Source organism: Petaurus breviceps, unplaced genomic scaffold (genome assembly GCF_028583685.1).
Source record: "Petaurus breviceps papuanus isolate PSGF00001 unplaced genomic scaffold, PetGlider_PUasm1.0 47, whole genome shotgun sequence".
Classification (NCBI taxonomy): domain Eukaryota; kingdom Metazoa; phylum Chordata; class Mammalia; order Diprotodontia; family Petauridae; genus Petaurus; species Petaurus breviceps.
Genome location: NW_027186349.1, coordinates 5,095,906 through 5,110,014, shown reverse-complemented (window position 1 = coordinate 5,110,014; position 14,109 = coordinate 5,095,906). Strand labels below are relative to the sequence as shown.

Below are 14,109 nucleotides of genomic sequence, written 5' to 3'. Positions count from 1 at the left end.
TTAATTTCATATGTTATTAGATGTGTTAGGTGGCTATTGGTAGCCAGTAAGTGATTTAGAAAGGGAAAAATGTGATAAATAAGCATAGTTTAAGTAAAAATAGAAAGTTACTCTTACAAAGCATTAATCTGAGGATTAATCCTGTAATCATGGAATTATGAGTTCAAAAAGGTATTTATTTATTTATTTAGGGAAGAACAAGGACAATGAGAAATATTCTGTGAGACAGCTTTTGTCATGGTGAGATATTATGGGCAATGACCCATCCTGTCTAATCTTTTTTTCTGAGTTGGTAGCATCCTGTGTTAAGAAAACCATCTCTTAATCCTCTATCCCCTCCCCTTCTCACAACCATTTTCTACCCAACTCAAGTCCCCGTAACTTACTTTTCCCACATATTGAGGATCTGGTCCCATGTGTTCTTCTAAAACGAAGAATTGGTTCCACACCCATCCACGTTTGGGGCGATGATGGACTTCTGTTTCACCCTCTATATGTTTGGTTTGATTTCTGGTCACCTTAATGGAGCTGTGGTGAGCAGCCCCATAACACCTCTGCACAAAACAGAGACAAACTAAGACTGGGCAGATGCAAGATGTACTCGTAATTCTCATTGTAGGATAACTTTCCAGTTCAAGGATTTTCTTTCTTTCCCTTATCAACTGTAATCCCTTATTGGGCACTGAAGGAGTAAGGTGAAGCCTCGTTTGGAAAAACAGTCCAAAGTGAGTTTTTTAGCTTGTCCATGATTTAACTATTCATTGGGGAAAGGTCAAACCATATTTACATCCTAAAATAGTATTTTAAAAGAATGAAATTGTAGGTTTCCGATTCCAAATCTTCACAGTGCATATCCACATCCAACCATTTTCTACCTAATGGAGGGAGAGAAAAAAAAAAGTTACTTACATCATTAAACAGGATTACTTAAATTACTGACCTGAATACAGATCATGCTCTTTCATTGACCAAATATTATTTCACTCTTTTTGGAAGGTTAATCATTTTTGTGAGTGCATGTGCATGGGTCACCAGATAACTCAGTTATCTATGTCTTGTAAATACATTTGAAATAATTATAATAACACAACAGGAAGTATCTGAATATTTCAGAGCTAATATTGATCTTGGTATAAATATATATATATATATATATTTGTTGCATAAGACTGTTACTTTCTCTATACACACATATATACATACATATATATATGTGTGTACACACATACATATATATGTATAATCAATATCATTTCATTGTTTGGTCCCAAATGGCTCAGAGTGAATGTAAATAGCAATTTTTTTTTTCTGTTTTGGCCAGACACTCTGAAGATCTTCCCTTCCCTGATTGTTTTTTGCTTTTGCTTGTTTTGTTTTTGACTAGGTAAAAGAGGCCATTGAAAGACCTTAGCTTAAAAAGGCCAAGGTTTCCCACTGAATCTGGGACCATCTCAAGTTGTCCTGATCAATATCTTGCCACTAGACCCAGGTGAATCAAGAGCAGAAAGTGAAGCTAGTTACATTGCACAGCCCTCCCTCACATAAATCCAATTCACTTGCAAGTTGTGGCATCATTTTCCTGATGCCATGGTCCTCTTACAAAACCAAGGAGAAACAACAAGAAGGCATATCATCATTAGCATCATTTACCAAGAATTCAGACATGATTTATAGTATATATTAACACATTTCAGTTATCTTTATCAACTCACAGATAATTAAGAGTTAGCTATTTATACATACACAGGCATGTACATATATGTAAATAAATGTTGAAGATTATCCCTTGTGATCTTGGAGTCATTTTGTTTTTCATTCAAATTTTAACTTTAGTTAGTGATACACATTCATATAGTTTCAACAAACATGTATATATGTATATAGCACTACTTACATAAAACTCTATTCCCTGCCAAATCTACTATGGATTATCAATTTCTTCCCACTCCCAAATCTATGAGAATGAACATCAAAAAGTCACTCACAACAACTGAAGCTTGTGGATTCAAGTGGAAGAGCAAAGAAGAAAGTCAGAAGCTATATCTACACAAATACAGCTGAAATTAGACATATGACTTAATCTAGAAGATTTATTTCCCAAACTGTTTGCAACACACACACACACACACACACACACACACACACACATATACACAGTAGTTTTGTTTTTGGTTTTGTTTTTTCTTTGCTTAGGTTTTTTTGATGTTTGTTCTTTTAAAACCATATTATTCATGTCATTGTTTCATTTCTCTGCTATATTCAGTCTGAACTAACATAAACTATAGCCTGAATAGATCTTTAAAATTCCTTAGACTTTAAATTCTCTCTGATCCTTTACACATATTTCACATGAACAGAGATAAATTCCTGGTTATATAAACTTAATGGAATAATTCATAATCAAAATTATCATCATATTTTTTATATTGACCCACTATCAAAATTGTCATTTAAATGTTATTCTTTTTTGGGGTGGTGTTAGTAGTAGTAATAAACTTATTTATTTATTTTTCTGTGTATTTTGTCACTTACAAAGAGCACTTGGGGTAAAACTTAATACAACCCTCTAGTAGTTGCTAGCCACTCAGTGTGCTGGACAGTTGGAGAAATGACCCCATTTTTCAATATCAGGTTAATCATTTCAATATTCAGTAGGGAGCTGCTGAATGGGCCCAGATGGCACCTACTCCTTCAACCAATTTGAAATATCAGGTTGAGTAGCAAGAAATTCTGTGGCTAGAGTAATGATTCATCCTGAAACTCCTCTTTGTCACTGACTTGTTTTTATCCAAAATTATTTTAACATGAAAAATTAGTAACAGAACTTTAATTACATTTAATGAGTTCAACATGCGTCCTGAAAACTGTTTTAACTAAGAACATTACTGAAACATACATGATATTTCAAGAAGGGAATATTTCAGCTTTACCTAATAAGAACAAATTGTGCATTCAAATACACAGTATCAGTATATTCACATACTTACACACACACATACCACTAGTATAAAGTTTCAAGTTAGAACATGTACATGAATCAGTGTCAATTCCAACTTTACAGTTTGATATTTAGTTCCCTCTCTCCCTCTTTCATAACAGATATCTACATTTATTGGATCCAGATGATTTGATTAAATTAAGAATAACTATCAGGCTTAATCCCAGGAGACACTTAGACTGCAGTCTATCTCTAATAGCTAAAACTGGGTGGGGGGTGAGGAGTGAGGGGAGGGTACAGGTGTTCCTGTCTGATCTGGATAAAGAAGGAAGGAAGTAGTCCTATTAAGAATATTAACTAGCAAATCTTTGATACCATACAAAGTTCTGGCACCCTTTTCTGTCCCAGAAATCCAAAAAGGAAGTTTTTGGATAAGAGGGGTGCTTTGCCAAATTCTGCTGAAGCAGGTAAGTATAGACTCCTGAACATGTACATCTTCTTCTGAGACTGTCAGTCAAAGATGCAAGATGTTGAGGAGTCCTATCATCATCCAATCCATGAATAACTGGTAAGTATAAAAATTAATTTGTAAAAATATTTGGGTATAATTTGAGAGTAAAGATTTTAGTTTCCTTTTTTATAGTATTTCTATGTTCAGAAAGCCTTTTTTAAAAAGACAAAAATCTTATCAAACCTCGGTTGGAATTTTGTTTGATTTTCTAGTTAGAAAATTTGTAGGAAATTGTTGGGTTTTTTTTTTTTTTGGAGGAAGCCTACTCCCAAATGTAACATGAATGTGACTATAGCATGAAGACATTTAATACAACTACTCTAAATGCAGCATTTAATCTTTTTTTTTTTTTAATTCATCATTGGTCATTCGAGTAAGACCAAATCTATCCCTAGAATTTTATTGGATTTCACATTTATTATGTTAATAGTTCACCCCAGTAGAAATATATACATACTTTTCTCAAAAGTTCTACCGGAAAATTGCCCTTTAAAATAATCTGTTTAGGATAGATCTTCTCAGCCTAATTTTAGAATGTTTCAATGAATTTGGCTAAATAAACCATGAAGAACGGCATTGTAATCATGTAAACAAATACAATTTTAGCATAAAGACTTATAACTTAGTTTTCTTTTTTAAGTTGCACCCCCCCCCAAATACACTTTAAAGTTATTTTGTAACCTTCATTGGAAGCAAATGCTATAAGGTTCACATATACAAAATCATGGTTTGCTTGTTTTGTTTTTCATGGCATTCTTCCTTTGTACCTAATTATTGTGTTATCTGGGGTTGTATAATTCATGGTTGCATAATTCACAGTAGGAAAATATCTATCAACAAAATAAAATTCATATAAACGAAGCAGAGTGGACCAAATTGTCTTAATTTGAACAATATGCAAAGTTTTTACAATGCAACCATGCTGACCAACTCCAAATGGCACATATGCAAACCTCACCCCATGCAAGATTATCCTGTAAATATTGGTCAGGATTAAAGTGTAAGCGTTCTATACAAGAGTCTTTAAATCTATGATTAAGAGTAGGAGACACACACCTGATGACCTGGAAGAATTGCATAGCCTGCTACAATCTGGTGGGGGAGAGAGTGCATCCAATCTTATCGTTGTCATTAAAGGAGGTCTAAGTCTTACTGTTTCTTTCAAACAGCGATCTAAGACGTGGATCTTTGAGCTGATCATAATTTAAACGAGGTAAATCTTCTCCACAGACACTTTGCTATTTTAAGAAACATTTCTTTTTTACTGGAATGTTTTGTCTCTGCCCAAGAAGAAGCCCACTCAGGCACTCAGGGTTTACGACATGTGTGGCCCTGCCAAAAGAAGTCCAATCAACATCCTTGCAAACTTATTGTTCATCAAAGGCTGCCCATCCTTGTAAGTAGCTTCTAGTAAAGTTTGAAGAATATCATCATTTTTTTTTTCTTCTGGCTTCCTACTTTTCTGGAATGCCTTATAGAAAAAAATTTTGATTGCTTATATGCTAGGTCCTGGTGCCTGAAATTGGGCAAAGGCAGCCAACCTGACAGGACCCAGGCGGCATGGCCGAAGCCCCCATCTAGTCCTGCTTAGAGCTAGGTCACTTTTTCGTTCAGTTGACTCCTGATGTCTTTTTCATGTAAACAGTGACGATCTGTGAGAATGATAAGCTCATAAAGGGCTTCAAACATTTTTTTTTCGCTCCACTTTCTCGCCAGCTTTCAAAGTATTCCTTTGTTTCTTTTTTCAGTTATCAAAACGTGTGGTTTAAAATGGGTTATATTAAGGCAAGTTTTTAACATTTTCTTTTGTTCCAAGAATACTAGGTTTGGTACATCATAAGCAAATCCTTTTCCGAAGACGGGTGTTGTGAGATGATTGTAAAAATCTTCTGCGCAGATCTTCGTTCTTGCTGTGGAAGAGCACGGCAGCAGCGTCACTGCCAAGGAGGTATGTAAATTTCTTACCCACCATTGTTAAACCAAATGCAAGTCCATACTTCTCATATTCATTTTCTAGAAACCCAATAGGACTTTTTTTCCAAATTCTATTCTATGTCAAAGGAAAGGAACAGGAGAGAAAATGTAGGGCGGGCATTTCCCTTCTTCGGCTGGCTGCTCCGGGCATCCCAAGGCATCGCACAGCAGGTAGGCTAGGTTGAGCTTGCACACCCACGCTGTCAGCATTGTAGACAGCTGCCCGTCGCCATCCTCCGCCCACGCACCAGCTCCTCCCACCTGAGCAAGGCCATCACCGCCACTACAGCCTCAGTCACCACCTCCTACCGCCCATGAGAAAGACCTGGAGGGAGGGGTCGCCGTCCCGCCACTGCCTACTTCCCCAACAGATTGACGATTGTACAGAAGCACTTGAGCGAACTCAGATAGAGGCTAGATGTCCTCGGCACCCCCTCCCCCTCATTGACTTTCTAGTGGCTATGTGTTTCACCTTTTCAATTTCTCTACATTTTTCTAGAAACAAAGATCAAGCATAACTTCTCATGGATGCTCAAATGAAATGATATCTTACAAACAGGAATTCTTGGTTGGCATCTAGCAAGTCACACTCACTGAGTGAGCACTCTTACTGTCAAATGGAATGGCAACAACCATATATCAAAGTGGAGAGTCTGTGTTACACAGAATGTTCAGTGGGAGATTAACATTACAGGCTTCCATGGAAAGTTAATGAATAGATCTAGGATCTGTCATCACCAAAAGATGAGGCTTCCCCCAACCTGCCTGGATATGGCTTTGTAAAGGTACCAGGTGTATGAGATTTCTATGTATAAGTGTGGCACTGGCAACAGTAAATTTTAATATTGCATGATGGCCAGTATTCCTGAATGAGCTAAAATTTAAGTAGATTTTAATAGCAACAATGTCAACAGGTCCTAGCAGAAACTTTTCTATAGTTCCCTTCAGGTTTATCATGTAGACACCATTACTTTTTTTGTAGATAATTCCACTTGGAAGTTTAGATTGGTGCCACTGAAGTAGATTCCTGCTGTAATGAATTAGAGAATATCCATCTTCTTCATGGGTAAAAAAATGTAGGCTCTGGAGATTGTGAAAATTTCCCTTTAAATCTGTGATTGACATTGAGTAGAATATATACATTGCCCTTTTCTGGACAGCCTGAGAAACAAAAACAACATGGCTATCCTTATGTGCCTGGGCCAGGGATCTTTAGCTGATAAAGACTATAGCACCCAGGAGCACTGTATTACCTCAATTGTAGATAGGTTAAATAATAATAAACTGATGTGACATAGAAAGCTGAAATAATGGATAATTGCTAAGTTCAAATGCACCCTGAAAATGGTTCCCAGGTCTACTGTGACTAAAATAATCGTTAAAGGGGGCAGCTAGGTGGCACAGTGAATAGAGCACTGGCCCTGGAGTCAGGAGGACCTAAGTTCAAATCTGGCCTCAGACACTTAACACAAAAACTATCTGTGTGACCTTGGGCAAGTCACTTAACCCCAATTGCCCTACTTCCCCCCTCCAAAAAAGCAAAACAGTAATAAAATAAAATAATCATTAAAGGCAATCAACCTTGAGGCTCTGCTCCAAATTGTTAAGATATAAATAAAATCAGGATCAAAATAAAATCCTCTGGCATTCAAAATCCTTCATATCCTGCCTCTCTTCTATGTTTCCATGCTTCTTATACCTTAACCTGTCACCACCACCACATCCTGTAATATGACAGATCTAGTGACATTGGGTCTCCCTGCTCTCCTTAGACAAGACATTCCATCTCTCAGACATGAGAATTTTCACTGTCTGTCCTCGATGCCTGGGATTCTCTCCCTCATCATCTCCTCCTGGTTTCCCTAAATCTCTTCAAGACTGACTTAATATCTAAACTTATACAAGAAGACTTTGCCCAATTGCCCTTAATTCTATTACCTATCCAATCTATCCTCTATTTACCTTCTTTGAACATAACTATTTTGCATGCTGTTTTTTCACTGTGAACTCCTTGAGATCAAGGAATATATTTTGCCTTTGCTTGTACCCTAAGATATAGATCTAACACATTTGTGCACGCACATATATGTTGAAGCAAAAATAAATACAATTATATTTTTGGCATCATTGGAATCAGGGGTGCAGAAAAATGCACATAAAATTTTTTGTCCCTCCTTTTTTTTGCCACAAAAGATATATGAATTATTATGCTAAAAGATAAAATATGTTGATATTATTTAACACTATTCATATATTTTAGGCATTTCTGAGTTTCTAAACTCTTCACTTCATCTAATGACCTGTGTATGTTGTCTGTGGCTGCTGCATACTCCCCAAAATTCCCATTTAATTTCTTTTTCCAGTTCACAATATGGAGATCCAGAGAGGGAAAGTCACGGTGTGAAAGTGGTAACTGTACAAAGTACCTAAAAACCCCTATGTCTTTGATTACTTTGAATTATAATTGAATAATGACATAAAATATATGTTGACCATAGTGACAGATTAAAAAAGTTCTTATTCTATAGAATTCTTACTTGGAGTAAAATTATATATGAGCTTTTAATTATTAATACCCTTAGGTGTGGCTAGGTGATGCAGTCAATAAAACACCAGTCCTGGAGTCAGGAGGACCTGAGTTCAAATCCTACCTCAGACACATAACACTTACTAGCTTGTGACCTTGGGCAAGTCACTTAACCCCAAATTGCCCTGTTTTCCCCCCTCCAAAAAGGAAAAAAAAAACTTATTAATAACCTTCCCCTCATTTTATTTTACTTTAGTTGTAAATCATAATTTTATCATATGTAAATGAATGCAACACTATAATAATTTATATTATTCTTTGCACATTGTGTTTTACACATATATGTAAAAAGTATACATGTGTGAAGATTGACTGACTCAGGAAACGTGATTATTGAAATAGTGGATGTCTCATGTCACTCCACAAAAATATCAAAATAAATCAAATGAAAGTGAAATGAAATTGTCAGAAAATTGTCTATGGTGCCACAAGAGTGTTTTCTTCTCAAATCATATATTTGGTCCTAAAATTAATTATTCATATTTTCCATATTTCAAGTTCCCAAATATATCTGACAATAGTAGCATGTTGTAGTGGAAAGAGATGTGGCTTTGATATCTAAAGAACTTGGTTCCAATGTTTTCTCTAATATTAACTAGATATGTGACCATATGCATGTTACAATCTGAGCCTCAATTCTTTCATTTCTAAAATAGGGATAATTTAAGGATAAATTATATTTGTACTACTGACATCACGAAATTGTTTTAGAAAAAAATTCACAAACCTCAAAGTATATAAAAATGAGAATCATTATTTTCATGCTAGAAGGAGGGTGAAGTGTTGACTAAAATGAAGGCATGGGAGACAAACAGAAAGGGAAATCTAGTATGATTTTTTTTTTAAATCACTGAACTTGAAATTAGGGAACCAAAATTTGTACCTGAGCTATGTCACTGACCAAATAATCTCTATTAACCTCAGTTTCCTTTTTTATAAATGGGGGTAAAATGGGAATAATACTTATATACTACCTATTTTAGAGGTTTGTTAGAAGAAATTATTTGCTAATTATAAAGTGTTCGATGAATCTCAGCTGCTATTTTGAATGTCTTTATGAATCATTTGTACATACTTGTTATCATGTTGTCCCTCCTCATTAGACAGTGAGCTTCTTGGGAACAGGGACTTTTCTTTTTTCTTTTTCTTTTCTTTGTATCCCCAGTGCTTAGCACACTGTCTGGCACATAATAGGTGATTAATAATTGTTCTTTGACTTGATTTTCCTTGCAAACTCTTTCAATGTATAAGAAAAAATCAAATCAGTTAAAATACATATTAATATTCAAACAAGTACATGGGGTATTTGGGGTGGATATGAGGACAAAAACAAGACAGTTCCAACCTTTATGAGCTTACATTCTGCTGTGGGGAAATGGCAGTATGCATGCTCACAGATAAATACAATTTGAGAAGGAAGAGAACAGTAAAAAATATGATAATAAGGAAAGGTTTCACTGAAGGTATGATTTATGAGCTGAGCCTTAAAAGGAGATAAGGATTCTGAAAAACAGAAATGATGAAGGGTGTGTTTTTTTTATCACAACTATAGGGAGACATTGAAGGTTTTTAGTAGAGAAATGATATGGCCATACTTGTAATTTAGGAATATTGTTTTGGCAGCTCTGAGAAAGCTATATTAAGTTGCTTGAAGATTGGAGGCTAGGAGATCAATTAGCAGGTCATTACAACATAAGTGAATGAAAAAGCCTTTCTTAAGTTTTTTTCTTTCAGGTCAACACAGTTCTAAGTGTTTAAAAATAAAAATACAACAGAAAAACAGTAGTTGTCCTCAAGCATCTTGTATTCTAATGGGGGAGAAAAAACATATAGAGTATCAGTCAAGAAATGGTGCTTTTGTCTCTATTGTCTCAGCAGTTCTGAATGAAACAATTGGATAGTCTTTTGAGGCTTCCTTTATAGAGGAAAGTTGTGGAAGTTACTATTCTATGAGGAAGAGGAAGAAAAGGAGGAGGCTGGCAGTCCTACACAGATGAGTGTTTTTTTTTTCTTGGGCATGGTCTCTGGAGGTCTTGCTTGGATGGTGGAACACCAGTTTCAGGGCAGAAAATGGTCCAGAGGAGAGGTGACCTGGGATCGAATCTGGGCTCAGACTCTTAGCACTCACCCAGAAACACCTGGCCGTGTAACTTTGAGCAAGTTACTTAACCCCAATTGCTTAAAAAAAAATACCCTGAATTTAGGAATTTGGTTGCCTGGGAAAACAAATGAAATAGGGAGATTCAGAAAAAGGAAATTTTATTGGGAAAGGTGATGGTGAATCATGTTTTGGAAATGTTGAAATTGTGATCCCACTGAGATATTCAGGTGAAGACAACTGGCAAGCAAATAGAAATTCATTCCTAGATGTGCATATGTGTATTGTATGACATGCCATGTGTTGCCACCCAATTCAAACTACAAACATTGATTCATTTCCAGGTATTTCAGCCAAAGCAGGCATATCGACAACAGATCTGAAGATGTTAAGAATTATCCCCATTCTATACCTAGAATTATATGATTCTATTATACAACAAACATTTAGTTTTCCATTCATTATCTATATAATATTTATTATCTATTTATATACCAGAATATGCCAAAATGAAAAAAAAAAGTCTATGTTAGCACATTTTAGATAAAATAGACCCACTGGCTATTTTTGAGCACGATGAACACATTTTTATGCTGCATTTATCCCAAGATTTTATGCCCTGCTCAGGCAATCCTTAGATTGCCAACAGTAAGAAAGCAAATAATGCAGGGAAAGCAGGTTTTTCTCCCTGCTTCACCCTCCACACAGTTGTTAATGCCAACCTTGAAATGATGATAAGAAAATAGTTTGATCATTTCTCACATATGAAAATAAATCAATAATGAAAAAATTCTCAATGTTCATAATGTTAGCTCAGTATTTATTAACAATTGTTTTTAGTAGGATCAGAATTATTAGTATATCGCAACTTTATTGAGCTCATACTCAGTTGTTCTGAGGAAGAGGCAGAAAAAAAAAGTAATTATAAATACACACATTTCCTTAGTAAGACAAAGACATTTTTTACTTATATTTCTTTTCTTAAAGATGAGTCACATTTTTATTTTATAATGGAAAAAATATTGGGTTGAGACTCAGGGGAAATAAACTCTTATTCCAGTCTTACCATTAACTCTGTGACTTTAAGAAAAAGCTTTCTGTGCCTTCCTTTTTTCATTTATACCATAAAAAGGGTTAGATTAGATGATTTTAAGTTATTTTCAGCTTAGTCTATGAAGTACTGTACTCATTGTAATAACTTCAAATAACTAGCAGGTGTTTTTAAAAGCATGCAACTCTAGATGTCATATATGATATTTAACAATATATTAATATGCCGGTTACAAAGGCTTTCCTTATTTGTCTTGTTTTATATAAATGGTGTCACCTAATATATAAAAGGTGTTGTTATCCTAAGACTTTCACCCACTTGGGTGTGATTTTTAAATAAATTTAACATCCTTGCCCTTTAGATTAAGATGTTTAACGAAGAATAATTTATAAGGAGGAAGTGAAGAAAATGACATCTTGACTACAGTAACGAAGAGTAGCAAGTATTTTGTTTTCTATAATTATGTCCCTAAGTGGTCTCCTAGGACCTAATAAAGTCATTCTTCTCTACATATATTTGTTTATGAATACAGAGTCCATGTTTTCACACATTTTCTGAGTTATAAATTCTACTCTATGGGATGGCATATAAAAATATACAAATCACTGTGGAATAGTGGATACTAACATTAATCATATAATCCTAGAGAAAAGAAATTTCCTGGGATATAGGAGAATTGAGCTCAAATGTATAAATCTCTTGTCTTTCTATTCCTTAGAAATGATTACCAAGTAAATGAACAGAAAGAGAAAAGGACTTCTTAGAGAAATGTTTTGTTCTTAGCAAACACATTCATCTGCAACCATCATTTTCAGAATGAATGCACTGCATGAGTTCTGTGGTATGGAGACTCTGTTGTTTTGTGGAAAAAGTAATCAAGCTTAGAGACAGGAAGACCTACTTCAGAATTCTGCCATTAGCCCTTTGTATATGTCTGTGTGTGTTTGTGTATGTGTGTGCACATGCATGTATGAGTGTGTGTGTATCTATGTGGTAAAGACACTTCTCTGGGCCTCAATTCCCATATCACTACAATGAAGTTAATGATGTCAGGAAGAAGAGTCAAGGATTACCTAGAACTCTCAAATATAGGTTGCTATAAAGATCTAATGAAACGATACAAACAAAAGTCAGTTAGGTGGTACAGTGGTTACTGTTGCATGTGGAGTCAGGAAGACTTGAGTACAAGTACTATCTAAGATATGTGTGGCTCTATGATTTTGGAATTAAGTGATTATATTTCAATTAACTGCTCTCAATTTTAATTCATTCATCTATAAAATGAATATCATGGGGGCAAAGCCAAGATGGAGGCATAGAAGCAGGAAAACTCCATGAGCTCCCCCCATAACCACCTCAAATACCTATAAAATATGATTCTGAACAAACTTGAGAGGTACAGAACCCACAAAGTAACAGAGAGAAACAAATCTCCTGCTGAAGGCAGCTTGGAAGGCCAGCCGGAAGGGTCCATCACAACATGCTGGTGGCTGAGCGCAGCCCTGCATGAGCCCGTGGTTTTAGTGCCAGAGCAGCCCTGGCCAGCAGCAGCTGGAGGGACTTCAGGAGAGTTGATCACCAGTAATTGTGGCAGTTGCCAGAATTATCAACCCATGAATGCCAAAAGCAAAGTAAAAGGTCAGTGTGAACTTTGTGGGAACAGGGGGATTGCAAGTGTGGTGTGCTCTCTGCCCCTGGGGCTAGAAGACAAGAAGCAGGAGAGGTACTTCAGCAGTGCAGCCATGACTGAGTGGCTGCTTCAGAACTCCTGGCCTGCAGATGGTAGGGGAAATGAGCAACCATTCAGAGGGGTAATCACTCTTGCTTTAACCTGCTAGGATCTGGATCACTGTCTTAGATGTAGTTCCTGGGGTGTGTGACCAGGTGCCAGAGCTTGTGGAGGATTCAGAGAGGGCATCCAAATAATGGTTCTGGCAGCTGCAAAAACGCCAGCAATTTGGGACAAAGTTCTCCTCTCTGGAAGCAGAGTTTTACTGTGGCAAAAAGCTCAAAAGTCAAGTAATTGAGTGGCAACATGAGCAAGCAAAGTAAGCAAAGCAAGAACAGGAATCAAACCTTAGATTCCTTATTTGCAGACAAAAAGGAGCAAAGCATAGAATGGGAGAAAGGCAACAAAATCAGAACTCCTGCACCAAAAGCTTCCAAGAAAAATATTGAACTGGTTACAGGCCATAGAGGAGTTTAAGAAGAATTTTGAAAACCAAGTAAGAGAAGTAGAGGAAAAATTGTGAAGAGAAATAAGAATGATGCAAGAAAATCATGAAAAGCAAGTCAACAACTTAACTGAAGAAAATAACACCTTAAAAAGCTGACTAACTCAAATGTCAAAAGAGGCCCAAAAAGCCAATGAGGAGAAGAATGCCTTAAAAAGCTGAATTTGCCAGATGGAAAAAGGATTTCGAAAGCTCACTGAAAAGAATAATTACTTCAGAATTAGATTGGAGCAAATGGAAACCAATGACTTTATGAGAAATCAAAATAATATAAAATAGATCCAAACAAATGAAAAATTAGAAGGCAATGTGAAATATCTCTTTGGAAAAACCAGTCACCTGGAAAATAGATGCAAAAGGGATAATTTAAAAATTGTTAGACCAGCTGAAAGCCATGATCAAAAAATGAACCTAGAACTAATCCTTCAAAAATTTCTCAAGGAAAAATTGCCCCAATATTTTAGAACCAGAGGGCAAAATATAAATTGAAAAAAATTCACCTATTGCCTCTTGGAAAAGATCCCCAAAATAAAATTGCTACAAATATTATAGCCAGGTTCCAGAGTTCCCAGATCAAGGAGAAAAAATTACAAGCAGCCAGGAAGAAACAATTTGAATATTGTGGAAACATAATCAGGATTACACAAGATATAGCAGCTTCTACCTTAAGGGATAAAAGGGCCTGGAATATGATATTCTGGAGGTCAAAGGAGCTA

At 35.9% G+C, this 14,109-nt stretch overlaps 1 protein-coding gene and 1 pseudogene across 2 annotated transcripts in view; both read right to left on the bottom strand.

The window, feature by feature from the left end:
- The window catches only part of CDH18 (cadherin 18), a 1,599,127-nt gene that overhangs the window by 456,781 nt on the left and 1,128,237 nt on the right, over positions 1 to 14,109 (bottom strand). For both annotated transcript variants that reach the window (XM_069101403.1, XM_069101404.1), the window contains one exon: positions 387 to 875. In XM_069101403.1, coding sequence (XP_068957504.1) covers positions 387 to 614 — 228 coding nt within the window. In that variant the 5' untranslated portion in view covers positions 615 to 875. The remainder of the gene's footprint in view (positions 1 to 386; positions 876 to 14,109) is intronic.
- Positions 4,195 to 5,572, bottom strand: LOC138171806 (lanosterol 14-alpha demethylase-like; annotated as a pseudogene).